This window comes from Betta splendens, chromosome 19 (assembly GCF_900634795.4).
Source record: "Betta splendens chromosome 19, fBetSpl5.4, whole genome shotgun sequence".
Classification (NCBI taxonomy): domain Eukaryota; kingdom Metazoa; phylum Chordata; class Actinopteri; order Anabantiformes; family Osphronemidae; genus Betta; species Betta splendens.
This window is the reverse complement of record NC_040898.2, coordinates 3,116,229-3,143,999: the sequence shown is the minus strand read 5'-3', so window position 1 is coordinate 3,143,999 and position 27,771 is coordinate 3,116,229. Positions and strand designations below refer to the sequence as shown.

Genomic DNA, 27,771 nt, shown 5'->3' with positions numbered 1-27,771 from the left:
AGCAGCAGGTGCTACAGTTCTTTTGGGACTCGTTTACGGTCTTTATGGTCGCTCATTTATTTGTCTCGTGATGGCCAGGCTGTGCAGGCTCTGTAGCGAGTAGCAAGTGCTCCAGTTCGTTCCTGATTAGTTTCTATTGATCCTTACAGATCGTTTGTAGGTGAGTAGGTACATTTAAATTCTGTCCTACATTTTACAGGCAGCCATTGCAGAGAAGCTAATGTAGGAGAAATGAGATCCTGTCAGAACTCTGGCTGCAGCATTTTCAATAAGCTGTAGGCTTTTTAAGGAGCTGTTAGGACGTCCTATTCAATTCAATTCAATTCAATTTTATTTATATAGCGCCAAATCACAACAAAGTTATTTCAAGGCACTTTACAAAGTAAGGTTTAAAACCTCACACAACTAAACCCAACAAATCCCACATACAGCAAGCATTTAATTTGACAGCAACAGTGGAGAGGAAAAACTCCCTCTCTAACGAGGAAGAAACCTCCAGCAGAACCAGACTGGATGTGGGCGGCCATCTGCCTCGACCGGTTGGGGTGAGAGGATAGAGAGATAGAAAAGCACAGCAACAGCAACAAGCAACAACAAGCAACAACAGAGCACAGGCAGGATGGTAGGACCAGGGACTGGATGCAGGCAGGATGGTTGGATCCGCAGCTGCCCATCACAGACACCAAACTTTGAGTCCAATGATACCTGTGGGTAAGGACAGAGAGGGAGAAAGAGTGGGGGTGGGGGGGGGAGAGAGGAGAGAAGCACAACTACTGGACAGAAAGAGACAAGGTTAGTTAAACATGGGACAATGATGGGAGGTTATGGGACAGAGGAGGTAGAAGGAAACAGAGGAGCTCAGTGTATAAATTAAGTCCCCCAGCAGTCTATGTCTATTGCAGCTTAACTAAGAGATGGTTCCTGTGACTAACAATAATTGCCAGTGACCTGAACCATCTCTAACTATAAGCTTTATCAAAAAGGAAGGTTTTAAGCCTAATCTTAAAGGTGAAGAGTGTGCCAGCTTCTCGAACCTGAAGAGGGAGCTGGTTCCAGAGGAGAGGAGCTTGGTAGCTAAAAGCTCTGCCCCCTGTTCTACATTTAAACACTCTAGGAACCGCAAGTAGCCCAGCGCTCTGAGAACGAAGTGTTCTGCTGGGAGCATAAGGAACTATAAGGTCTTTAAGATAAGAAGGAGCTTTATCATTGAGTACTTTGTATGTGAGTAGGAGAATTTTAAATTCTATCCTACATTTTACAGGCAGCCAGTGCAGAGAAGCTAATGTAGGAGAAATGTGATCTCTCTTTCTAAGTCCTGTCAGAACTCTGGCTGCAGCATTTTGAATGAGCTGTAGGTTTTTTAAGGAGCTGTTAGGACATCCTATGAGTAAGGAGTTACAGTAGTCCAGCCTAGAGGTAACAAATGCATGGATCAGTTTCTCTGCATCACTCTGAGAGAGGATGCTTCTGATTTTAACTATATTTCTAAGGTGGAAGTAGGCGGTTCTGGAGATTTGTTTAATGTATGATGTAAAAGAGAGATCCTGGTCAAACATGACACCAAGGTTCCTCACAGTAGAATCTGAAGCTAATGTTATGCCATCCAGGGTGGCTATCTGACTCAATAGTGTCTCTCTCAGATTTTTAGGCCCAACAATAAGAATCTCGGTTTTATCTGAGTTTAGTTGAAGGAAGTTTTGGGACATCCAGGATTTGATGTCTTTTAAACAACCCTGAATTTTGACTAGTTGATCTGTTTCATTTGGTTCCAAGGACATGTATAGCTGAGTATCATCTGCGTAAAAATGAAAATTAATAGAATGCTTTCTAATAATCTCACCTAGAGGAGACATGTATAAGCTAAACAGAATTGGACCCAGCACAGAACCCTGTGGAACTCCATAGCTAATCCTTGTGCGTGTGGAGAATTTATCATTAACATGAACAAACTGGAATCTGTTCAACAAATAGGATTTAAACCATCCCAATGCTGTTCCATTAATCCCGATTCTATGTTCTAGTGTCTGTAATAGAATGTGATGATCAATTGTATCAAATGCAGCACTAAGATCTAACAGGACAAGGACAGAAACTAGACCATTGTCCGAAGCTAATAGAAGATCATTAGTGACTCTAACCAGAGCTGTTTCTGTGCTATGATGTTTTCTAAATCCTGACTGAAAATCTTCATACAGGTTATTCCCACTAAGGTGGTCAGATAATTGTTTAGCCACGATTTTTTCCAGAATCTTGGAAATAAAGGGTAAATTTGAAATGGGCCTATAGTTGGCTAGTTGTCCAGGGTCAAGGGTTGGTTTTTTTCAATAGAGGTTTGACCACAGCCACCTTAAAAGCCTGTGGTACATAGCCTAGTTGTAAAGATTGGTTGATTTGATTTAATATGGATGAGCTGATTAAAGGTAGAACTTCTTTGAGTAATCTGGTTGGGATTGGATCTAAAAGACAAGTGGACGACTTGGAAGAGTTGATTATTGAGGTTAACTCCATATGAGTTATGGGGGAGAAGCTGTCTAGGTAAGACAGAGGATTTAATAAATTTAAAGTTAATGGATCTAGACAGTGCTTTCTGTCATTTGGAAGAAGTCGCTGCTGAATGTTTTTTCTAATGATAATAATTTTATTAGTAAAGTAGTTCATAAAGTCATTGCTGCTGAGATTTAAGGGGATAGTAGACTCAATACAGCTATGACTCTTTGTCAGCCTGGCTACAGTGCTGAAAAGAAACCTGGGGTTGTTTTTGTTTTCCTCAGTTAGGGAGGAATAATATGTTTTTCTAGCAGCACAAAGTGCTTTTTTATATTTCATTAGACTGTCCTTCCATGCAATGCAGTTTACATTTATTTTGTTGGAACGCCACTGTCTTTCTAGTTGTCTAGTCCTTTGCTTTAGACTGCGGATGTCTGAGTTATACCACGGAGCTAACCTCCTCTGATTCACTGTCTTCTTCTTCAGAGGAGCCACTGTGTCTAACATTGTACGTAGAGAAGCTGCAGCATCATCTACAAGACAGTCAACCTGTTCATAAGGATTAAGGTGACTGTTCTCTGTGTATCTGCAAGACATTGAGGCAAAAGATGATGGAATCATCTGCTTGAATCTGGCAACAGCATTGTCAGATAAACATCTGCTATAGTAACATTTCTTTCCAGCTGTTATAGGGTCAGTTGTGCTAAATTCAAAAGTTAATAAGAAATGGTCAGATAACAGAGGGTTTTGGGGAAGAACTATTAAATTATCAATTTCAACTCCATATGTCAGGACAAGATCTAGAGTGTGGTTAAAACGATGAGTGGGTTGATTTACCTGCTGTGTAAAACCAATAGTGTCTATTAAGGAGTTAAAAGCAGTGCTGAGACAGTTGCTGTCAACATCTACATGAATGTTAAAGTCTCCCACTACAATGACTTTATCTGTGCTAAGAACTAAGTCAGATAAGAATTCAGAGAATTCAGTTAAGAACTCTGAATATGGAGCAGGAGGACGGTAAACAATACAAAACACAACTGGTTTCTGAGTTTTAGAGTCTGGGTGAGAAAGGCTCAGAGTGAGGCTCTCAAATGAGTTATAACTATGTTTAGGTTTAGGAGTAATTAATAAATCTGATTTATAAACTGCTGCTACTCCTCCACCTCTACCTGTACTTCTTGGAACATGATAGTTGATGTGACTCATTGGAGTCGACTCATTTAAAGTAACATATTCATCCTGCTGCAGCCAGGTTTCAGTGAGACAGAACAGATCTATGTGATGGTCACTTATCAAGTCATTTATTAAAAAGGATTTAGATGAGAGAGATCTGATATTTAATAAACCACACTTCATTAGCTTACTATTACTTTGTTCCGTAAGAGGAACTGTTTTGATGTTTATTAAATTCTGGTAAGTCACTCCTCTTTGATTTGTTTGTGACTTGTATAGTTTAGGTGGTCGAGAAGCAGACACAGTCTCTATGCGATAACTAAGACTAAGAGTGGGTCGCGGCTGTAGAGAACATGCAGAGAGGCGTGTAAGACTGCGACTCTGAGTCCTGGGCTCCACTCTGAGTTGAGTAAGGAGTTACAGTAGTCCAGCCTAGGTAACAAATGCATAAAATCAGTTTCTCTGCATCGCTCTGAGAGAGGATGCTTCTGATTTTAGCTTTATTTAAGATGAAAATGATGAGATGAAAGTAGGCGGTTCTGGAGATTTGTTTAATGTATGATATAAAAGAGAGATCCTGGTTAAAGATGACACCAAGGTTCCTCACAGTAGAATCTGAAGCTAATGTTATGCCATCCAGGGTGGCTATCTGACTCAATAGTGTCTCCCTCTGATTTGTAAGACCTAACTGTTGAATGTTCTCAAATATTGTGAAATTAACAAAAAAATAACGCGATTTGATCCCGTGATCACTGCAGCAACATAACGTTACACTCACAGCCTTTACCATCACGCCCATGAAAGCTCATTACTAATCTGACATCAGATATGACATAAAGACGTTTAGAGTAGCAGCCAGATCAACCTGTCACCACAATCACCACTGTGATTTGGTGTTATGTTCCACGGTTCCGCATAACATACACCCCCTGACCCCGTGCTGCTCCCAGTGCTTTTTCAATTGGCTCTTGGTGTTTTGGGTTACCGACCCCTGCCTTAATCTCTCTTTGTAATTTTACTAGATAATAGTGATTTGTTTTTTGTTTTGAAGCATTTATCATCCTCCCCACAGCCATCAGACTGTACAATACAGCACTGCAGTAACACACACTGCGTACCTACACGGTGTACCGTGTTGTGTAATTACAATATCATCCATACCATCACAATATCAATGTGCAATATCTCTTATTTTGGTGTGTACCTTAAGATGTGCAATATCGCATTACTTTTTTTCAACCATCCATATGCACACAAATATGTTTTTTTCTAATTTTAAAGTTATTTAATACCTTTTTATTTTTACTGCACAGTTAATGCTTTTATTCTATCTTGTTTTGTTTAATGTCTCATTGCTGTTCCAGTATATCCAGTCAGTCTAGTTTTACTTCCGGTCCTTGTTAACCCCACCTGCACATAATCAGTAATCAGTAGTTCAGTACTTAAGCACCACCTCTCACCCCAGCACCTTGCCAGATTGTCTGAGTTCATTCCATGACCAGCCTTCCAGCATTGTCGAGTGTCCAGTTTCCGTGCATGACCTTGTTTGGTAATACCTTTTTGATTCTTGCCCAGCCTATGATAACCCTGCCTAGCGTGTATGACTTCTACCTGTTTCTTGACCATGTTTTTGCCCAAGTCTTGTCGGATCTTGTTTTAGCCAACCTGTGTATGACCATTACCTGCCTGACTACGTTCTTATTAAAACAAGCTTTTACTCAAGTATCGCTCTGCATTTGGGTCCTTCCACCATTGTGCCATTGTGACAGTTTTACAGTATATGCTATAAATCAACTTGAATAGCATTGTGAGTGTGGCCGGCTGCCTCACAACAAGAACATGTCAGTTTAACTGCACAGCCAGATTTGTTCATAGATGCGAGTGATTAGGTTGTCTGTCTGTGCTGCCCCATGATGGACAGGATGTACTTTGCACTGTCAGCTGTCATTTTCCAAAATGTGTGATTAAGAGCTTAATCAGCTTAGATTTGTGTCCTATCAACAGATCTATAACAGTTGTTTCTATATGTTGCAGGTTCAACTGATCCACTACAATCATGAGCTGTACACAAATTACACAGAAGCTGTAAAAAGCCCCAATGGACTAGTCATAGTGTCCATATTCATGAAGGTAAGCCTCAGAGTATTGTATGCCTAATGGCTGTCTGAGTGGGCCATCTCACTACAAAGACTGAAATCTCGTATTTGACATACGGTATTACGAGCAAGCGTCTGGTATAACAGCATTTTGTAAAATTTTACATTTAATCAGTCACTTTTACTTTTCAGTCTGTAAACGTGGTGCTGAATTCAGTTCACTTTATTTAATTTTAGTTTAATAAGTTTAGTTAATCTCAACATGCCCAGTACTATTAATAATAATAATAATAATAAGTAGAGAATTGCATTTCCATGAGAAAATGCACAGTGAATACTGCAATGATGAATGTATTGCTGAAGAATTGGTGAAAGTAGCAGAAACATTGAAAACATAGCTAAAAGTAATTCAGACATTACAGGTTTAGCTGAATATGTCTTTCTAAGAAGAAAACTTGTTAAATCTTTGCAGAAAATGAAACAGTTAAAACATAATTGAAACTAACTAAAGACTTAAAAGTATAGCTGACTGAATCGGCATAGCAATAGTTGCAGAGCTGAATGTGCAAAAATGTAAAAGGTTAAAAAAATCAGTTTATATTATTTTGCTAATAATATGAATTTGCTTATGTTGGTACAACTGTCCTCTGAACAATTAATTTATTTCTCCCTGAAAAGCATGTCCTTGACAGGAGTCGAACCACGACTCTGGACTGGGAGTCAGACGGCACCATGCACAACTCTGCTTTGTTTTGATAGCTGCACTGTACATTTTGGGCCACCAGAAGGCAGTATTGCACTTCTGGTGATCTCAAGGGGGACAGCTAATATAAATGATGTGAAGGCATTATTAATTAATAATTTACAAATGGTTGCATGTAGCCGAACACGGCTTACATTTTTTAATTGTGGGTAACATGCATATGTTTGTGTCCTCCACAAATCGCTAATTTTGCACCATTAATAATTAAAAACTTCCCAATGGTTGTATGTAGATTAACGCAGATTGCACTTTTGGATTCTGCATCAAATTCTCCAGCTAGTCAATACCAAGGTACCCTAATTTTGCAACAAATTTTGCATATCAGAAAAATAACTATTAAGCCAAGGCTTCAATGAATAATTGTTGTTGTACTTATGATTAAGGACCAAGTATTGATTTAAAAACAACAGAAAAATACCGGGACTCCCTGTGCTTGTGGCGCAAGATAATGCACTGAAGCCTGGGTAAATAGTCTTCCAAAGTAGCGGGGGATGTAGGACGAGCACTGCATTTATACCATTGAGCCACATCTGAGTTGTATAATTATGCTTTTTGCCTACAGTTACAGTATAGTCTGAATCTATCTGAATATTGGTAACCGGTAAGTTCTAATTTAATCGTTTGTGAATGAAAGCATATAAGAGAAACAACATAATGGCGGATTTTGCTATGACTTTCATTTACAGTTGTCCACATTACGTTCTGTAACTATGTAAAGTCTTAAAGGTAACCAGTCGGCCCGCGGATGGCAGTGGGGGAGTAGATATTTTAACAACATCCTCATTAGCAGATCACTCATTTCGAACCATTAATAATATAACAAAACTGTAATGGGTATCACAAAATGCTTTTACCTCATGAAAGCCAAGGCTTCAATGAGTAAATGCTGTAATCTTTATGTTTGAGGACAAAAGATTGCGGTCACAGTCGCGATTTATAAATGCCCTCCGTACAACATCTTTCCATTTTCCGTTTGTTTCCATTGAAATAAATGGTAAACAATTTCTTCAAATCCTCTTCAGCTTTGTCTATTTCAGACTACCACATCTGACACACAGTCGCGCAGCCTCACAAAGAGATAATTTAAGCAGCCAGATGTTGATCTTCACCTGCTACTTCCAGCTTTCTCCACAGCAGTGATGGTGGCTGGATGATGTTAAAAAGCACCAGAGAAGTCAAAAACATGACCCTCAGTGCTCCCAGAGGACTCCAGGTGAGACGTGACCCAATGCTGCAGGTAGATGATACCATCATCCACCCCAATGCCTGGTTGATCAGCAAACTACAGGGTGGGTGCAGAGGTGACTGAGGACAATCCTCTCCATAGCCTTCATCAGGTGGGAGGTTAAGGTGACAGGTCTGAAGTGGTTCAGACCTCTTTAGGCTCTTTAGGCCGGGCTACCTTTGGCAATCAGACAGGAAGTCCTCCTGAGTACTGGTACTCTCTTCAGGCTGAGGCTCAGGTTGAATATGAAAAGGACCACTTTTTGGGTGTAAACCCCTTTTTTCTTTTTGACAGATCCAATGTATTAATCCAATGGGTCACTCACATACACATGCTCCTCCCTCAGGGTGCAGCACACAAAACAAAAAGATCACATTACAAACAAACACAAAAACAACAAGCTAAGTTAATTTCACCAAAGTTACAACCATACTTAAATGCTAACTTTAACTATAACACTATAAACACAAGAACGGTTACTTTACCCATAAGCTCAGGGTGGGCTGAGGCTTATGGGTGAGACAATGTGTTAAAATATTAATAAAATGCTCATTAAAGCCTTGGAATTCATAAAGTGAAGTTATTTTTGTGATAACCCTAATGGTTTTGCTGTAACAAGCTTGTTATGTAGGGGTGCAAATCAACTGCACTACAACTGATTGAGCTGATTGTGCAATTTCCTGCCTTCAGAGAACTATCTCCATGACAATGGCGCAGCTGCAGTTGATCAGTGATTGAGCTCAGCAACAGTTTGACTGACAGGTCAAACTGTTGCTACTACCCAGTGTCCACAGCAGCTATATGCATATTATTATCATTGCACAGTTTGATTTTTTTTTGTAAATTAGCACACACCTCTAAATCATTTCAAAATAAATGCAATTTTTTCTTTCTGATATACATATATTCAAGATAAGATAAGATAAGATAAGAAAACCTATAATAGTCCCGCAGTGGGGAAATTACCTCTCACAACAGCAGTACAGATGAGCTAGAATACAGGTACAGAACAGTTTGTGTTGGCACAGTACAAAGCAGTACAGTACAGTACAAAGCAGTACAGTACAGTTAGAGTGAGTATGAGGTCATTGCAGGGTTATTGCACAGTAATGGGTATAAGATTTGTGCCGGTAACAATATACATGATTGTTCACAGATTTACACAAATATTGTGCAGAGCAGGTTGCTATAAACCACTGATGCAGTGGGTGAGTGATTGTGGTGGGATGTGGTCAACAGTTCTGATTATACAGTCTGACAGCAGCAGGTAGGAAGGATCTACGATATCTCTCCTTCACACAGCGAGGGTGGATCAGTCTGCTACTGAAGCTGCTCTCCAGAGCAGACAGTGAGTCCTCCAGTGGGTGAGAAACCTGGTCCATGATGGATGTCAGTTTAGCCAGGACCCTTCTCTCACCCACCTCCTGCACCGTGTCCAGAGTGCAGCCCAGGACAGAGCTGGACTTCTTGATGATCCTGTCCAGTCTCTTCCTGTCCCCCACAGTGATGCTGCTGCTCCAGCAGACCACAGCGTACAGGATGGCTGATGCCACCACAGAGTCATAGAAGGTCTTCAGGAGTGGCCCTCTCACTCCAAAAGACCGCAGTCTCCTCAGCAGGTAGAGTCTGCTCTGACCCTTCCTGTACAGTGCATCCGTGTTATGAGACTATCTCACAAACTGAGGCCTGTTTGAGAGACTATCTCACAAACTGAGGCCTGTTTGTGAGATAGTCCATAATCCACTCCGTCAGATGAAGGTCAACACCAGCCTCCTCCAGTTTGTGTTTCAGAAGCAGCGGCTGGATGGTGTTGAAGGCACTGGAGAAGTCAAAGAACATGATCCTCACAGTGCTGCCGGGCTTCTCTAAGTGAAAAAGAGCTCGATGTAGGAGGAAGATGACGGTGTCGTCTACTCCTATGCCGTGTCGGTAGGCGAACTGCAGCGGGTCCAGGTAGGTTCCCACCGCAGAGCGGAGGTGACCCAGGACCAGTCTCTCCAGTGTCTTCATCAGGTGTGATGTCAGAGCCACTGGTCTGAAGCCGCTGGGGTCTTTGGAGTGCGTTGTCTTGGGCACTGGTACCACGCAGGAGGTCTTCCAGAGCTGTGGTACCACCCTCAGCTTGAGGCTCAGGTTGAAGACATGCTCCACAACTCCACACAGTTCGCCTGCACAGGACTTTAGGAGTCTGGAGCTGATGCCGTCTGGTCCAGCTGCTTTCATGGCCTTGATCTTCCTGAGCTCACTTCTCACCTGGGTGCTGGAGAAGGATAGGGGTTGAGGGAGTGTCTCAGTGTGGTGTGAAGTGAGGGGGTGTTGTTGGGATGAGTCACCAGTCGTCAGGGCTGAGGGTAGAGGGCTTTGTGTAAAGGTGTGAAGGGCTGTGGGGGCTGGTAATCCAGTGGTATGAGGTGACAAAAGGTTTAGAGGCACCTGCTGGGAGGTGTGAGTGGGTGCTTGGTCTAACCTGTTAAAGTATGAGTTCAGCTCGTTGACCCAGCTCAGGTCCCCCTCAGTCTGTGGGTGTGGAGCTTTGAAGCCTGAGATGGTTTTCAGGCTCCTCCACACCTCACTGACATTGTTCTCCTGCAGCTGCTCCTCCATCTTCCTCCTGAAGCTGGACTTCCCCTCACAGATTTTCCTCCTCAGCTCCTTCTGCACCCTCCTCAGCTCCTCCCTGTCCCCTACTTTAAATGCTCTCTTCTTCTCCTTTAGTAGAGCTTTAATATTAGAGGTGACCCACGGCTTGTTGTTGGTGAAACACCGAACCCGCCTGGAGGGAACGGTGTTTTCACAGCAGAAGTTGATGTAATCCGTTACACAGTCTGTTATTGCGTTAATGTCCTCCCCATGTGGGTCACAGAGCTCCGTCCACACAGTGGTGTTAAAACAGTCCCTGAGAGCCTCCTCGCTCTCAGCTGTCCACCTCTTCACTGTGCGGGGCACCACCGGCTGCCTGTGTACAACAGGTTTATACACAGGCAGGAGATGCAGGATGTTGTGGTCAGCTCTGCCCAGCGGTGGGAGGGAGGATGCAGTGTAGGCCTCTTTGGTGTTGGCATAGAATAAGTCCAGTGTTTTATTGTCTCTGGTGGGACAGGTCACATACTGGGTGTATGTAGGCAGAGCAGCTGAAGGAGGTGCATGGTTAAAGTCCCCAGAGATCAGGAAGAGGGCCTGTGGGTGCTGTGTTTGCAGCCTGCTGGTGACTGAGAGCAGGGTCTCAGAAGCTGTGTCAGCGTTAGCGGAGGGTGGGACATAAACAGCAATTATTATAACGTGTGTGAACTCCCGTGGCAGGTAGAATGGCCTCATGCCCACCGCTAACAGCTCAATGTCTCTGTTACACAGATTCATTTTGACAGTGCAATGTTGTGGCATACACCACCTGATGTTCACAAACACACCCAGGCCCCCTCCCTTCCTCTTACCGCTGTTCTCCGTTCTGTCCGCACGTAGCAGATGAAAATTGTCCAGTGCGACAGTCGAGTCCGGGATGAGTGACGTCAGCCAGGTCTCCGTGAACAGCAGCACGCTGCTCGTTCTGTACTCCGGCTGGTACCGTGTGAGCGCCGCGAGCTCGTCGATCTTGTTGGGGAGAGATCTCACGTTCCCCATGATGACGGAGGGGACAGCGGGCCTGAAGCGTCTCGTTTTCTTCCGTCGTAGTTTTCCGGTGCTGCGCCCACGTCGGGTCTTCACCAGCACCTCAGCGGGGATCTCGTGTCTGTCTCTGGGCAGAACTACGGCGCTGCGCAGCGCGATCAGCTGCTCCTCGGTGTAAACAATGCGCGCTCTGACCCCGACGCACATCGTAGCTTTAAAACAACTTAGAAAAACTATATAAAAGCTGTGTACAGGTTGTGTACACTAATGCTACTAAAAAAACACTAGAAAGGGAAACTTAAATAAGTGAAGAAAGTAATAGTAATAACTAGAAGTAAGAGGACAGGAGCTGTTGTGACCAGCTCGACCGGCGCTGGAGAAAAAAAAAACTTTTAATGTCTCAACCACTTTTAGCTATTTGTTTTAATGTTTCAGCTCGGCTCAGGGCGGGTATAACACTGCGGTCAAGTGAGCCGTCGTTCGTTCATCCGTCGTTCAGCCAGCCGCGTTTCAAAAACGTCTTGCGCCCGTATTACGCGCTTTACAGCAGAGCACAAAACGCGCTCGTCGCGACTTCCTCTTTTCATAGCGAGACGTCGGTCTATTTAAAATATGAAAAACTACGAAACAAAATGTTGCATATATAGAAAAACTGTCGCCTTACTTTTACTGTAAAATTAAGAATTTATTAGTATTTAAAAATACCATGTCATACTGTAAAACTTTACTTTGGTGCATAGTTCCAGGCTCAGACCACTTTCCCCCTGATCTACTAGAGGTGTACTATCACCACACAAAAATCTGTGTATTTTTACTGTATAGTTTAGGATTTATTAGTATTCAAAACTACCATTTCATACTGTAACTGTATGGGCCGTATAGTTTACTTTAATCGTTAATAACTTAACTTTGGTGCATAGTTCCAGGCTCAGACCACTTTCCCCCTGATCTACTAGAGGTGTACTATCACCACACAAAAATCTGTGTATTTTTACTGTATAGTTTAGGATTTATTAGTATTCAAAACTACCATGTCATACTGTAATACAGTCAACTTTGATCATTAATAACTTGACTTTGGTGCATAGTTCCAGGCTTAGACCACTTTCTCCTTATTCTACTAGTGATGTGCTATCACCACACAAAGATTTGTGTATTTTTACTGTATAGTTTAGGATTTAGCAGTACTTGAAAGTACTATGTCATACTGTAATACAGTCAACTTTGATGATTAATAATTCGACTTTGGTGCATAGTTCCAGGCTCAGACCACTTTCTCCTTATTCTACTAGAAGTGTACTATCACCACACAAAGATTCGTGTATTTTTACTGTATAGTTTAGGATTTATTAGTATTCAAAACTTCCAGGTCATACTGTAATACTCTATGGGCCTTATATTTAACTATGATGATGAATAACTTGACTTTAGTGCATAATGCCAGGCCCAGATTATGTCACTTTTCATATAAAAACTGTGAGTGAGGTTAAGCACACACACATTAAATCCTTTTATTACCATCTGTTAGGACTCCAAAGTGTGACTTTTAATATTGAAACTAAATGTTTAATATAAAGTCATGGAACAGTCAAAAGCTCAATATTTATGTCTGAAACATACATTAACGTGGTGGAGGAGTTTGTGTGCCTGAATGACCCCAGGAGCTATGTTGTCGGGGGCTAAATGCCCCTGGTAGGGTCTGGGCCTGGAACTATGCACCAAAGTCAAGTTATTAATCATCAAAGTTGACTGTATTACAGTATGACATAGTACTTTCAAGTACTGCTAAATCCTAAACTATACAGTAAAAATACACGAATCTTTGTGTGGTGATAGTACACCTCTAGTAGAACGAGGTGAAAGTGGTCTGAGCCTGGAACTATGCACCAAAGTCAAGTTATTGATCATTAAAGTTGACTATACGGCCTATACAGTTACAGTATGAACTGGTAGTTTTGAATACTAATAAATCCTAAACTATACAGTAAAAATACACGAATCTTGGTGTGGTGATAGTACACTTCTAGTAGAACAAGGGGAAAGTGGTCTGAGCCTGGAACTATGCACCAAAGTCAAGTTATTAATGATCAAAGTTGACTGTATTACAGTATGACATGGTAGTTTTGAATATTAATAAATCCAAAACTATACAGTAAAAATATACAGATCTTTGTGGGGTGATAGTACACTTCTAGTAGAACAAAGGGAAAGTGGTCTGGGCCTGGAACTATGCACCAAAGTCAAGTTATTGATCATTAAAGTTGACTATACGGCCTATACAGTTACAGTATGAACTGGTAGTTTTGAATACTAATAAATCCTAAACTATACAGTAAAAATACACGAATCTTGGTGTGGTGATAGTACACTTCTAGTAGAACAAGGGGAAAGTGGTCTGAGCCTGGAACTATGCACCAAAGTCAAGTTATTAATGATCAAACTTGACTGTATTACAGTATGACATGGTAGTTTTGAATACTAATAAATCCAAAACTATACAGTAAAAATATACAGATCTTTGTGGGGTGATAGTACACCTCTAGTAGAACAAGGGGAAAGTGGTCTGGGCCTGGAACTATGCACCAAAGTCAAGTTATTGATCATTAAAGTTGACTATACGGCCTATACAGTTACAGTATGAACTGGTAGTTTTGAATACTAATAAATCCTAAACTATACAGTAAAAATACACGAATCTTTGTGTGGTGATAGTACACTTCTAGTAGAACAAGGGGAAAGTGGTCTGAGCCTGGAACTATGCACCAAAGTCAAGTTATGGATTATCAAAGTTGACTGTATTACAGTATGACATGGTAGTTTTGAATACTAATAAATCCAAAACTATACAGTAAAAATACACGAATCTTTGTGTGGTGATAGTACACCTCTAGTAGAACAAGGGGAAAGTGGTCTGAGCCTGGAACTATGCACCAAAGTTAAGTTATTAATTATAAAAGTTTCACAGTATGACATGGTAGTTAAATACTAATAAATGCTTAATTTTACAGTAAAAGTATACAGATCTTTATTAGGCGACAGTTTTTCTATATATGCAATATTTTGTTTCGTATTTTTCAATATTTTGAACAGACCAGACGTGTCGCTATGAAAAGAGGAAGTCGCGACGAGCGTGTTTTGTGCTCTGCTGTAAAGCGTGTAATACGGGCGCAAGACGTTTCTGAAGCGCGGCTAGCTGAACGACGGATGAACGAACGACGGCTCACTTGACCGCAGTGGGAATAACCCCCCTGGGCTGCTACAATATGATAAAACTACCAAGCAATTCTCTCATCTGGAGAAAGCTATTCAGCTACGTCCTTTTTCAGTTGCCCTGTGGCTCAATAGCTTAAATCCTATTCGGTATGTTTGATTCCCGTCTAAGACATGTTTATGCAACAACATCATAATACAAATTTATGTATTTTCTAGATAAATTGAGTCGATAATGTATTACCAATGTTCAACTATATTATAGATGCTTTGAGAAAGTTGCAGTTCTTCAAATATAGTGCTGCTCTGAGCAGTGACATCAGCAGCTGGTGTATCCCTCCAAACCTGGGAATCCTGTTTCAATACCTGAAATTAAAGGAAGGATTTTAAAGGTCTGTTGTAACAACACTTGATACTTTTTTATTGCAATCAAACAGCTTTTGCTTTTGGGCACATCACCTCTGCACCTTTTGTTTTCAATATCCAATCACCTATAAATTCAACTCATCAGCTGTCACGTCTACGAGTCACATCCTGCGTTACTGCATTATACTTCCGGTTTCCTGCCACCTACCTTAGTTCAAGCTTTACTTCCGGTCGTCATTAGCCTCACCTGTTCCATATCAGTAATTATCCTCAGCATTCTTAAGCACCCTCAGCCCCAGGATACCTTGCCAGATCGTTGTAAGCCAGACTACACTTTCCAGCAATTAGTTACTCTGTTCATGTGCCTTGACTCTGTTCCGTTTCTGACTTCTGATTCCTGCCGACTCCCTGATCTGTACTACTGCTTGGATTGCTCCTGGATAACGAACCTGACCGCCCGACGACGAGACAGCCCGCTCCCTCACGGTACCGTAATACTGCGATCTTCCGTTACCAAACCTCTGCCTGCCCCCGGATCCGAACCCGCCTGCCCCACCGGTACCGAAGCCCCGTTATCAACTGTGCATGACCCGGATTGTCTGATTCCGAATAAACCGTTTAAACCTACGTTCTGCCTGTGGTCTCTGTGCTGTGCATGTGGGTCCGAGCTCTGCCAAAGCCTGACATCAGCTAGTTTCAATAATGTTTCAACTGAATAATTGCATCTAATTAATTAGAATATTTTACAGTATAAAATACCCACACTCCCTCCCTCATATATAACTCAAGATAATTGAGTTATATATTTAATGCATCAGCAACTTTCAGCTATATTATAAATGTTTCATTATATTAAAAATATATATAGCAACATTTCTGCTTTCAACTGGTTTATTATGACTAGTTCATGACATTATTTCACAGTTTAGTAATTAGGCAAACACACTTCCTTCTTATCTTTTCAAAATAAAAGCACCAGTCGAAGCCCTCCCGGAGGTGTGAGTTAAAGGTCTGTCTGACAGAGGGTTCAGCCAGACGTTCCCAACAGACCCTCACAATACGTTGCCAAGTTGGTCCAGCCTCTTTCCTTGCCAGCGGATCCTACTCACCACTAGGTGGTGATCAGTTGAAAGCTCAGTCCCTCTCTTCACCCGAGTGTCCAAAACATATGGCCGAAGGTTCCTCCCAATCACGCCTCTCCAGGTATCACTGTTGTTACCCACGTGGGCATTGAAATCTCCCAGAAGAATGATGGGGTCCCCAGTTGGAGCTCTTTCCAACACTCCCTCCAGAGACCCCAAGAAGGCCAGGTACTCCACACTACCGTTTGGCCCGTAAGCACAAATGACAGTGAGTGACCTATCCCCCACCCGAAGGCGCAGGGAAGCGACCCTCTCGTCCACGGGGGAAAACTCCAACACATGGCGATTAAGCTGGGGAGCTATGAGCAAGCCCACACCAGCCCGCTGCCTCTCACCGCAGGCAACTCCAGGGTAGAAGAGGGTCCAGCCCCTCCCAAGGAGTTGGATTCCAGAGCCCAGGCTGTGTGTGGAGTTGAGCCCGACTATTTCTAGCCGGTAACACTCAACCTCCTGCACAAGCTCAAGCCCCCCCCCCCCCCCCCGCCCCCCCCCCCCCCTGACATGACATTCCATGTCCCAATAGCCAGATTGGTTATCCAGGGATTGGGTTGCCTAGGCTCCCGCCTTCGACTGCTGCCCAATCCACTTTGCACCGGCCCCCTACGGTTCCTCCTTTGGATGGTGGGTCCACCTGAGGATGGTCCCACAGTGCTCCCCCAGGCTGTGCCCGGCCGGGCCCCTAGGAATAGGCCCGGCCACCAGGCGCTCGCATACGGGCCCCAACCCCAGGCCTGGCTCCAGGGTGGACAAAAGACTGAGTAGGTGTGAAGTACCTTCCCCCAAGAAGGAGAAAAGCTGTAGCTACAAAGTCTTTTGCTGCAGATTCAGTTGACATGACTCAACTGTCAGACAACCTCATCTGAGTCATGGGACCCAGATATTGTTGTGAACTGGTTAACAAGAAAATCCATCAGAGTTCCATCACAAGATTGGTGTCAAATCAAGGCATTAACATTATGCTGTATGGGGGAATTAAGTGTCTGTCTATAGGTAGCCCTCACAGGACCGACAGCCTAGCGGTTAGGGTACAGAAGCTCCCAACTAAAGACCCTGGTCTGATCAATGCCTCTGGTGTCTTTTGTTTACTGCGTGTTAGGCTTCACACCTGGAAAGAACTGTCTGGTCAGTTCCCAGTGAAGAACACAGACTGTAGAAGCTCCCTGATAAACATTTCTACTTTAGAAGTAATGTAGTTGTAATGATTCAACTTTCAGACAACCTGGTTTAAAAAGGGGTCAAATAAATCTGTAAGTATAACTCAATACTCAGAGCTCAATCAAGTTAAATTGAGGCAGAACTTGGCTTACAACATGTATGTACGGGTACAACATGTTGGATGTTACCTAAACCAAATTCACAGCACAACACCCTGATTATATGGGTGATGTGAACAATTCACAACATCTATTCATCAATATTTTTTTACAATGATGTCTCTTGTACATCGTCTTATTATCTTTTGGAAGAATTTGCTACCTCCTGCGGTTTATTATCAGTCTCATCTCATCACTAAGTGTTTGTCTACTTCTTTAAAGTAAAGATCAGGTTGTAATGACATGGATGTGTGTAGGATTGCATAGATTAACTGTGAGTTACGTGGTGAGTTATGAGCCAAGAAATTAAAAATGCTAAGCTAATTGCTAGCTAAAATAAACAATGTACGCCTTCAAATATCATCACACAAAGTCCATAATACTGGTGAACTGATTCCATTCTCTGTTATTTCTACCTTCTGGGGGGTTACCCACTCACTCTGTTACTTTCTAGCCCTCCCAGAGAGCTTGTCTGAAGTGATTTATAGAGGGCGCCATTTGGTGACATTTTTTATTGCACCAGGGCCATAAAACGTGATCAGCCATTTTCATTTTCATTTTTCATTTACCAGTCCTGGCAATCTTGTGTTATTGGTTTAAGGCCAATTCCATTGCTTATAACAAGTAAAAAGACACCTCACTGACAACAGTCAGTTGTTGCTAGGCGGAGACATGGCTGCACTGAGACCTGTTCCCCTAGTGGCCTGTACAGAGACAGATTTGTAAACTGAATGAATGAACACCTTCACATATGTTTAGATTGGTATAGATAAGTGGTATTTGGATATATTGATCACTTTTTGTGCTGCTTTAGGTGGATAGTAATGGAAAAACATATAGAATATCTACACTAAGAAACTCCAAAGCTCCTTCGCTTGTTCGCATTAAAATCATTATACCTTGGTCCTGCTTCACTGTAATAAAACCAACATTTTGTTGAATTCATGTTCACTGATTGTGTTATATAATTTTCACAATTTCAGCTAAGTTTAATCAAAAAAGCAAACCTTTTAAATTTCAACAAATCTTTTTCAACTTTTGTCAACTTGAAAATCAACTGCTTCAGCTTCTTCTGCAAATATTCAGCTTTGTTTAAACAAGTCACAATTCTCTTCAGCTACATTAATCTAAAGGACCATGGCACTCACTCAAATAGTGCTTTGACTGAGAAGTGCTTCAAGCGATTAGTGTGGCTGAGTGGCAAAAGAGCATGACTCTAATGCAGGAATTCCTGGTTCAAAACCTGACTGGAACAACAATTCTTTCAACTTAATTTTGTAGAAGGATAAACAGCACTGTCATCATGTTTCAAATATTTTATAGTTTTTATAAAAGTTTTTTAAATCAAACTGCTCTTGTTTTATTTGTGCACATCCAGCTCTGCAACTTCTTCTTTGCAGAGCTGATCAACTATACATTCAACTCATCAGGGAGTTTGAGTAATGTTTGAATTGATTAATTACAAAAAGTTAATTTGAATATTTTACAGAATAATAAAACCCACACTCCCTCTCTTAAAATCTTTTCACAATAAAAGCAATCCAATTGCTTATTAGCATGTTTTATGATTTTGAATGGATAGTTACTGACACTGTTAACTTTACCAGTTGGGCACACACATCCTCCAAATCTTTTCAGAGTTAAAACATAAGTCAAAATCATTTTCGTAGAACACTCATATCCTGGCTCAATGGTATAAATCTTTGACTCGGGAGTAAGAGATCTGGTTTTAAGACCTATTGGAGGCATAATCATGCATTCAGTTCCAGGGTTGCCAGGCTGCAGCGGGTCCGTCGCTGACTGAAGATTTTTAATCCTGCAGCCAGCTGGAAAAAATCAGGACGCTAGTCTCGTTTTAACCACCAGGTGGCGCAGCGTTGATTAGAAGCCTCCAAAGCACTACAGCATAACTGAGGTCCAACTGTTCATTTCTACCTGTAACACATATATTACACCAGACCTATTTTGCTGTTAAGTATCTGTTGTGTGTTCAAATGTGGGGAGTATGAAGCACAACATATAAATACATACATACAAATAAATATCGTTGCATTCAAATTGAAACATTATCCATGACTGGTCATTCTGCGGTGCCATTCCTATATCCTCCGTGGTCCGTGTCTTTAAATAGCAGACGTCTCATACATACCACATAATTCCGTGGTTATGCGTCGCGGTTTAATTAATATAATTTGAAGTAAAGATGTAGAGCGCAGTCCATCTGTGACTACAGCCGCTTATTTACGTTTTAAACTTCCGCAACATGTTAATTATTGTTTTTCAATAGTCGTAGATTTTACGTAATTAACCGTAATAATCATAGGAATTTGTTTTGCAGCAGTTGTCGATCGTAACTTTGAAAGGACGCCAGAAATCAGCAGATCTACAGCGACGCATTACAAAAACAGGTTTGTTCGTGTTTACTCTGTGTCTGCAGAACTGCAGTTTGACTCCTTTTGACTGCGCGTGTCATTGTAACTGAGTGGCTGAGATCAATCTTAATCAGCCCGTGTACGTTTCAACATTTTGATTTCCCATCCGTCCATCCAGCCACTTTCATCGGTGTTTTCGTTTCTCTTGCGATGAGTGGCAAACAGATTTTAATCAAAGTACCGCCTTACAAACCAATAAACCAGGCAAAAATATTTGTTTTTTACAAAAAGACACGGAATTGGAGTTAATATGTTTTTATTGTTTAGAGACAAACGGAAAACACAAAAAGTCGTTCTCTCGTTACCTCTGCTTATAATTTGTTTTGGTCTTAAAAGTTACACAAACACGTGATGTGTTTCGGAGTCATGTGTCTAGACAGAGAGTGACCAATACACAAATGTATGGATGCGCAAATGCAGGCTATGAGAGAAACGGGGGAGTGGCGCACTAGATGTAGCGAGATTTTGTTTTGACTGTGCGTGTCTTTGTAACTGTGGCTGATGTAATTTATTCGGCCCGTGTACGTTTCAAAACTTTGATTTTCCATTCGCCCATCCATCCACCTTCACCGGCTTCTCCTTTCTCTTGCTATGAGCGGCAAACAGATTTAATAAAAGCACTGCCTTACAGACCAATAAATCGAGCAAAAATATTTTTTAACAAAAACACACGGAATTGGATTTAAAACTGTTTTTTCGTTTAGAGAAAAACGAAAAACAAAAAACTCTGCTTTTAATTTTTAATCGAAGCTCTTCTGTGGATAGGTCAAGGGGCAGCAGTCTTAGCAGAGAGCTCCAGGCTGCCGCTCGAATGAAACACGAGATTGAATGATATGTGATGTGTTTCGTACTCAGATGACTTGGATTTGAGTTCGACCAATCTTTTGTTTGTCTCATGTTTGCTCACAGTCGCAAAGGCAAACTTCACATCCCTTCCCCTCTCCGGAGAAGTGCCTAGACATGCGAATGTGTTGCTACTACTCAATCAGCAGGTGAGAAATACTTCAGCTCCAGGACAAAGCTCCATGGGAGACTGGGCAGTATCGGGCGACGTGATCGGCTGCAGACTCATTAATGCAGCAAGTAGTTTGCATGTTTACATATTTATCGTAGCTTTCTGGTCTAATTTATTTGTTGCACTTCGACATTCATTTAAAATATGCAGTGCATTTTAAATTGAAAATACTATTATTATCATTTATTACATTTATTGTAAACACAGAATTAATTGCACAATTTGGACTGGCGATGATTTGCGCTTCTTCCATAATAATCATGGATAATCAAGGAAGAAACTGCAGTTCATAGATGTTATTCAGGGACGGTTTGATAAAGATTCAGTATGTTTTTCAACTGAACTGTCAGCCAAGGTAAGTGCATTATCAAATGAATGTGCCTGTCAGCGGGGAAGACATCAACTCTATTCAGTTGCTCCTCAGTCGCTGCTGCTGTCTCCTCCCCAGTTCACACACCTAAAGTGGCCGAACCAATGAATGCGTTTCCATATTGACTGGTGATGCCGCACGGGTTGCTCTAAGTTACAGCAGCTGTTTGAAGCAGGGAAAAGCGAGTTAGCTGTCCTTGTTGATGCCTTGACAATTTTTTATCGCCTATAAACAGTCTGAACAGTTTTTATAGTTTTACAAGGAGTAATATGGCGCTTACGTTTGATCGTTGCTTGTATTCCATATAAAAGAGAACGAGGACTGAATAGGTATTGTGTTAATTGCTACGATCTTCTGTCAATATTCTTTGGATTACAAAACAAATGTAGAATGTCCTCAAATAATAATTTAAAAATCAGCTACTTTGTCGGAAGCTACTGTCAGCTGTTGTAAATGTTTCCACAACATTTAACTATTCTTTCAGCGCTTGGACTTTATTTACCTATTTTGATACATTCAGCTATATTTCATCAAATTTAGCAATCCTTTACATACTTCCTTCTTTTTAGCGTTCTTTGAACTTTCCTTAATTTGAAATTAAACTGCTTTAGCTTCTTTTGAAAATATTCAGCTCTCAGCTCAACACCCAGTTCTGTTCAGATACATTCATCTATACTTTATGTGCTTATGCTACTTTATATTTATATGTTTTAAAATTTTCAGCAATACATTTAGCATGGAAGCATTCATGTTCATTTTCTTAGTTCAGTTCCACAAATCCTTCCATTCGCTCCAATGGAAAATACTCAGGTAAAATCACAGAGGGACAAGGCATTTTTAAATCGTGACTGTAGCCACAATTTTCAATCGTTAAGCATTAAACTCATCACCATTTTGTGATAACCTTTATGGTTTTGTTCTAAGAAGCCTTTTAAGCTGTGGTGGAAATCAGCCTTACTACAGCTCATTGAGCTGATGTGTGGAGGTTCCTACCTTTGGAGCACCGTCCCCATGACAAAGGCGCAGCTGCAGCAGATAAGGGATTGAGTTCATTAGCTCTTTGACTTACAATTCAAACTCCTAATGCTCAGTGTCCACAGCAGCTCTATGCATATTACTGATTAGTTCATTGCACTGTTAATTCCTCATAAGAGCAGTTGTAGACATTAAGGTTTTTTAAACTACCTGGTCTTTCATATAATTGAGGGGGTGTTTTTAAGGAATCATTTCAACATTACAGCATTCAACAATATATGCAAATTTATATCACAATGCATTGTGAGCACCATAACAGGAACTGGTGATAATACAGAGGCAGCCGGTAAAAGTGTCTACCCCCACCGTGTTTGGGTTTCAAAACTGCCGCGTCAGTGGGGGTTTGCACTGCGGTAGGAGTGTGTTACGTCCTTCTGGCCTGTAGGTGGCGATTGACTCCCACTTTTGGTCCTAAAACATCGTAGTTGCTTACGTCATATAGGCTCTTGTAGAACAATCAATGATTAGGTCTTGGTTGGCCTAGTGGTTAAGGTGCATGGCCACAACGTTTTTTTTTGTCCGGGGTTCGAGTCTGAGTGGAAGCAGTTTTTTTTATTTTAATTATTGGAAAAACAGCGTCTCATCATCATCATTTGATCACGAGATGACAACGTTGTATTACTTAGTGCATGGATCGCCAAGACCATGAACCGCTGGTCGCGTTATAGTATGAAGTTATGAACGTAAGTAAATTATGGCAAATTATGGCAGTTTAAAACCGAAAATAAGAAGCTGAACGGTGCGCCCTCCCGCGTGCAGCGTTCGATTTGTGGCAGACAAGCTACTGTAACCCTGATTACTTGCTGTTGGTACGGGCTACAATTTCCTTTACGTGGTATGCTTCTGTAATGCACCACACGACAAGACAGTACGGCACATGTACACTTTTTTCTTTACGCCGCTCTTATCCAACGTGCGTCACATTTTCCTGTCCCCCGTCAACAGGGACAGGTAGGAACTAATGTTGATGACAAATAAAATCACAGTAGCTGAAATGTCACGTTTCCCAAACATAAAATAAAAAAATAAAATGTAATACTAACTAAGGTTACACTACTACAATTTAAAAAAGTGAATAAGGATGATCTAGACTAGAGGTCGGCCACCGGTAACACCCACGTTTTAAATGAATAAAACAAACACTGGGAGCCGCGGAGGGCGGCAATATTATATTATTTGAGAACATTCAACATTTGTTTTTTAATCCAAAGAAGACATAAAAGTCAGGGCTCAGAGATCTAACCGATGATAAAACATTGTCAAGGCATCGACAAGGACAGGTAACTCGCTTTTCCCTGCTTCAAACAGCTGCTGTAACTGAAAGCAACCCGTGCGGCATCACCGGTCAATCTGGAAACGTATTCATTGGTTCGGACGTTGTTCTGCCCGCTTTCATGTAGACACAAAACTCGTCAAAGCAAAAGAGCTCAGTGCAGCATTTACAAATGTGAACGTTTTAAATTTTTTTTGTAAATAAAAATAATGTTTGCCCTGTTCAAACCTGGGGAATAAAAACGATTCTGATTCTGAAAGCGGCTGATCAACTTCGCAGGAACACATTTCATATGGTACAGGTGAAAGGGACACTAACAACCCAACACTGCCGATGCTGTAGCAGCAGAGAAACGCAGATCTTTGTCCTGCGTGTTGATGCGTGTTTCCCCTTCCCCCAGTGTCCCTGCTCTAGGACGTGGATGGCCACGCCCACTATTCATTCACCAGACGGAGATGAAAGAGGGAATAACGAAATAAACAGCTGGTTAACTTTGTAGGAACATGGCTGTAGCTCTGCAATGACTTTACGTGGTGAAGGTGAAAGGAGTAATAACGAAATAAACAGCTGGTTAACTTCGTAGGAACACCTTGTAGTAGAAACTGGTATATTTAGAAAACCCAGTAGTCCTAGTGTTAAGATGTGTGAACTGGGGAGGAGACGGCAGCAGTGACTGAAGAGCGACTGAATAGAATTGATGTCTTCCCCGCTGACAGGCGCATTCATAATGCACGTCCTTGGCTGACAGTTCAGTTGAAAACCACACTGAATCTTTATCAAACCATCCCTGAATAACATCTATGAACTGCAGTTTCTTCCTTGATTATCCATGATTATTATGAAAGAAGCGCAAATCTTCGCCAGTCCAAATTGTGCAATTAATACTGTGTTCACAATAAAGGTAATAAATGATAACAATAGTTTTTTCATTTTAAAATGCACTGCATATTTTAAACGAATGTCGAAGTGCTACAAATAACTTAGATCATAAAGCTACGATAAATACATACGTTTATTTTTGCAGAGTAAACGTATGTAGAACAAACTACTTGCTGCATTAATGAGTCTTAGACCTGCAGCTGATCACGCCGCCCGAAGCTGCCCAGTCTCCCACGGAGCTTTGTCCCGGAGCTGAAGTATTTCTCACCTGCTGATCGAGTAGTAGCAACACATTAGCATGTCTATGCTCTACGGGGGAGGGGGGGGGGGGGGTGAGAAGTTTGCCTTTGCGACTGTGAGCAAACATGAGACAAGCAAAAGCTTGGTCGAACTCAGATTCAAGTCATCTGAGTACGAAACACATCACATATTATTTGATCTCGTGTTTCAGTCAAGCGGCAGTCTGAAGCTACACGGATGGGCTTCGATTAAAAATTAAAAGTAGAGGTTTTTTGTTTTTCGTTTTTCTCTAAACGAAAAAAACTGCTTAAAATTCAAGTCCGTGTGTTTTTGTTAAAAAATATTTTTGTTCGGTTTATTGGTTTGTAATGCGGTGCTTTTATTCAGGATAGATAGACGGATGGGAAATCAAAGTTTTGAAACATACACGGGCCGAATAAGTCACATCAGCCACTCATTCAGTTACAATGACACGCACAGTCAAAACAAATTCTTGCTACATCTAGTGCGCCACTCCCCCGTTCCTCTCGTAGCCTGCATTTGCACATCCCTACATTTGTGTATTGGTCACTCTCTGTGTTTGTGTAACAGTTTGACGTCTCCACCAAAGTATAAGCAGAGGTAACGAGAGAACTACTTTTTGTGTTTTCCGTTTGTCTCTAAACAATAAAAACATTAACTCCAATTCCGTGTCTTTTTGTAAAAAACTAATATTTTTGCCTGTTTTATTGGTTTGTAAGGCGGTGCTTTGATTAAAATCCGTTTGCAGCTCAACGAAAGAGAAACGAAAACGCCGGTGAAAGTGGCTGGATGGACGGATGGGAAATGAAAGTGTTGAAACGTACACGGGTCGAATAAGTCTCTCAGCCACTCAGTTACAATGACACGCACAGTCAAAACAAGTCAAACTGCAGTTCTGCAGACACAGAGTAAACGCGTAGGAACAAACATGTTGCTGTAATGCGTCGCTGTAGATCTGCTGATTTCTGGCGTCCTGTCAAAATTACAATCGACAACTGCTGTAAAACAAATTCCCATGATTATTACGGTTATTTACGTAAAATCTACGACAATTGGAAAACCTTCATTAACAATTTGTGGAAGTTTAAAACCTAAATAAGCGGCTGTAGTTGCAGATGGACTGCGCTCTACGTGCTTGCGCATTCTTGCGCACTTGCGCATTCAAATTATATTAATTAAACCGCGACGCATAATCCTGGTATTACGTGAAGTCAATATGTTGTATCAGATGTTAGAGCGGTGGGTGTGTACATATTTTTAAGAGACACCTTCTATTTAAAGACACGAAAAAGCTGAGGAGAATAAAAACAAGAATGTGTTGCTGCTGTGGCGCTGCCTGTTTTAAACCACACAGAACAATTATAACTTCGCAGTGAACAGAAAACAGCTAAGCCATCAACAAGTTGTTGCCCTTTATACTCCCCATGTTTTAGCACCAAACAGATACTTAACAGTAAAATAGGTCTGGTGTAATATATGTGTGTTACAGGTAGAAATGAACAGTCGGACCTCAGTTACGCTGTAGTGCTTTGGAGGCTTCTAATCAACGCTGCGCCACCTGGTGGTTAAAACGCGACTAGCGTCCTGATTTTTTTCAGCCGGCTGCAGGATTAAAAATCTTTAGTCAGCGTCGCACTCGCTGCACCGTGGCGACGCGTCGGTACTGCAGTAAAAACCCTAGTCACTTTGAACCGCTGCCACTGTAGGAGTGACCATTGAAAGAATTAACACACACAAGAGACTAATCTTTATGTTTAAATGCAGTATTTTAAAGCATGTTGATATTATCAAAATTTTATTTAAATTGTTTTTTAATCACAGAATGCTCTTTAGCTTTGTCCTTTTGCTTATACAGCAGAAAAATCACTGATGCATGATTTTGTATTAAACTACGCACATTTGGCTTAAGTTTACAATTTCTAGACTACAGCAACATTCAATAAATTAATGTAAGAGTCCTTCTTGACACAAAAGAAGCAAGGCCAATTAACTGACTGTTCTGTTAATTCCTGTGCTTATCTATAATTAAGATTATTCATGTCTCAGTTGCTGCAGGAACTCTGATTAGTCTGTGCATAAACAATAGCCCCTCTTGGTGTGCTCCCTTAGCAGAAAGCAAGCCACATTTATTTTTCACACACCCAACATATCATTTAATAAAAGCCATACAACACCACAATTTCCATATTCACATTGTCACACATTGACATTGGTAGTGATAAGTATCAGTATTACTTACAGTTGGGTTTAGAAAGCCTGTTTATCAGCTCAGGTGTTGAGTATCCCACTACAAGGTTAGTAAAGCTGTAGCTTAACATTGTTCACCCAAAAGGGTGAGGCAGACATTGGTGCATGAACAATGCCACTTGTGAAAGCCAGGTTGATGGGAGAAGCTCAGCCACTACACCCATCCAACGAGCAGAGGAAAGAATCCTAGCAGCCAGGGATCCCACACACCTTCAGTTCAAGGAGGGCAGGTGTTGCGACCCAAGCCGCCCACACAGAGCCCCCCAGGCAGAGCTGCAGCCGCTACAGAGACAGCACCCAAGGTCAGAGTGGGCCACCGTGAGTCAACGCTGTCCGCCCCATGAGAACCAGGGGCAAACACTCCCCCCAGTCGGAGGGCCGGCCTGAGATAATTGAGCCAGAGGACCACGAATGAGACAACTGGCCTCAGCCCCAGGCCCCAGTGAAAGAGCCCATCCCGGCCCTAAATGTATGTGTATGTGGCTAAGTATGAGGAACTTTGGGAGATCGCCAGTTCCCCGAGTTGTGCAGCAGACAGAACCATCAATGTGAAGGCTCCATCCACTGCCCCCCGGGACAATGGGTCTAAGATGGTGTAATCTAACAAGCTGTTCAAGTACTGAATAATGCTTAATTTTTTTTAGTTTTCCAGTTCATGAGGATGATTTTCTTTGTGACACAGAGGGCAGAAAGAAGTGTGTGTGTGATGAGTTTGTCTCTACGTCAAGCCCACTTAGATCTCCAAGAAGACAAAGTGCAGGGGCTGCTGGGATTGGACAGCACTATAGATTTTGTCCAGTTAACAGAGTATTCTGAAAGTCCTGAGATTTCATCTATGAGCCTGATAGTTGTAGGAAGAGTCGTCTGTGGCTCCAGGA

General features: G+C 41.7%; 1 protein-coding gene across 8 annotated transcripts in view; it reads left to right on the top strand.

The window, feature by feature from the left end:
- Positions 1 to 27,771, top strand: part of ca10a (carbonic anhydrase Xa) — a 361,550-nt gene that overhangs the window by 280,891 nt on the left and 52,888 nt on the right. For all 8 annotated transcript variants that reach the window (XR_005896960.2, XR_005896959.2, XM_055504323.1 and 5 more), the window contains one exon: positions 5,695 to 5,790. Coding sequence is in view for 6 of the 8 variants with exons in the window: in XM_055504323.1 (XP_055360298.1) it covers positions 5,695 to 5,790 (96 nt within the window). In the remaining 2 variants the exon portion in view is untranslated. The remainder of the gene's footprint in view (positions 1 to 5,694; positions 5,791 to 27,771) is intronic.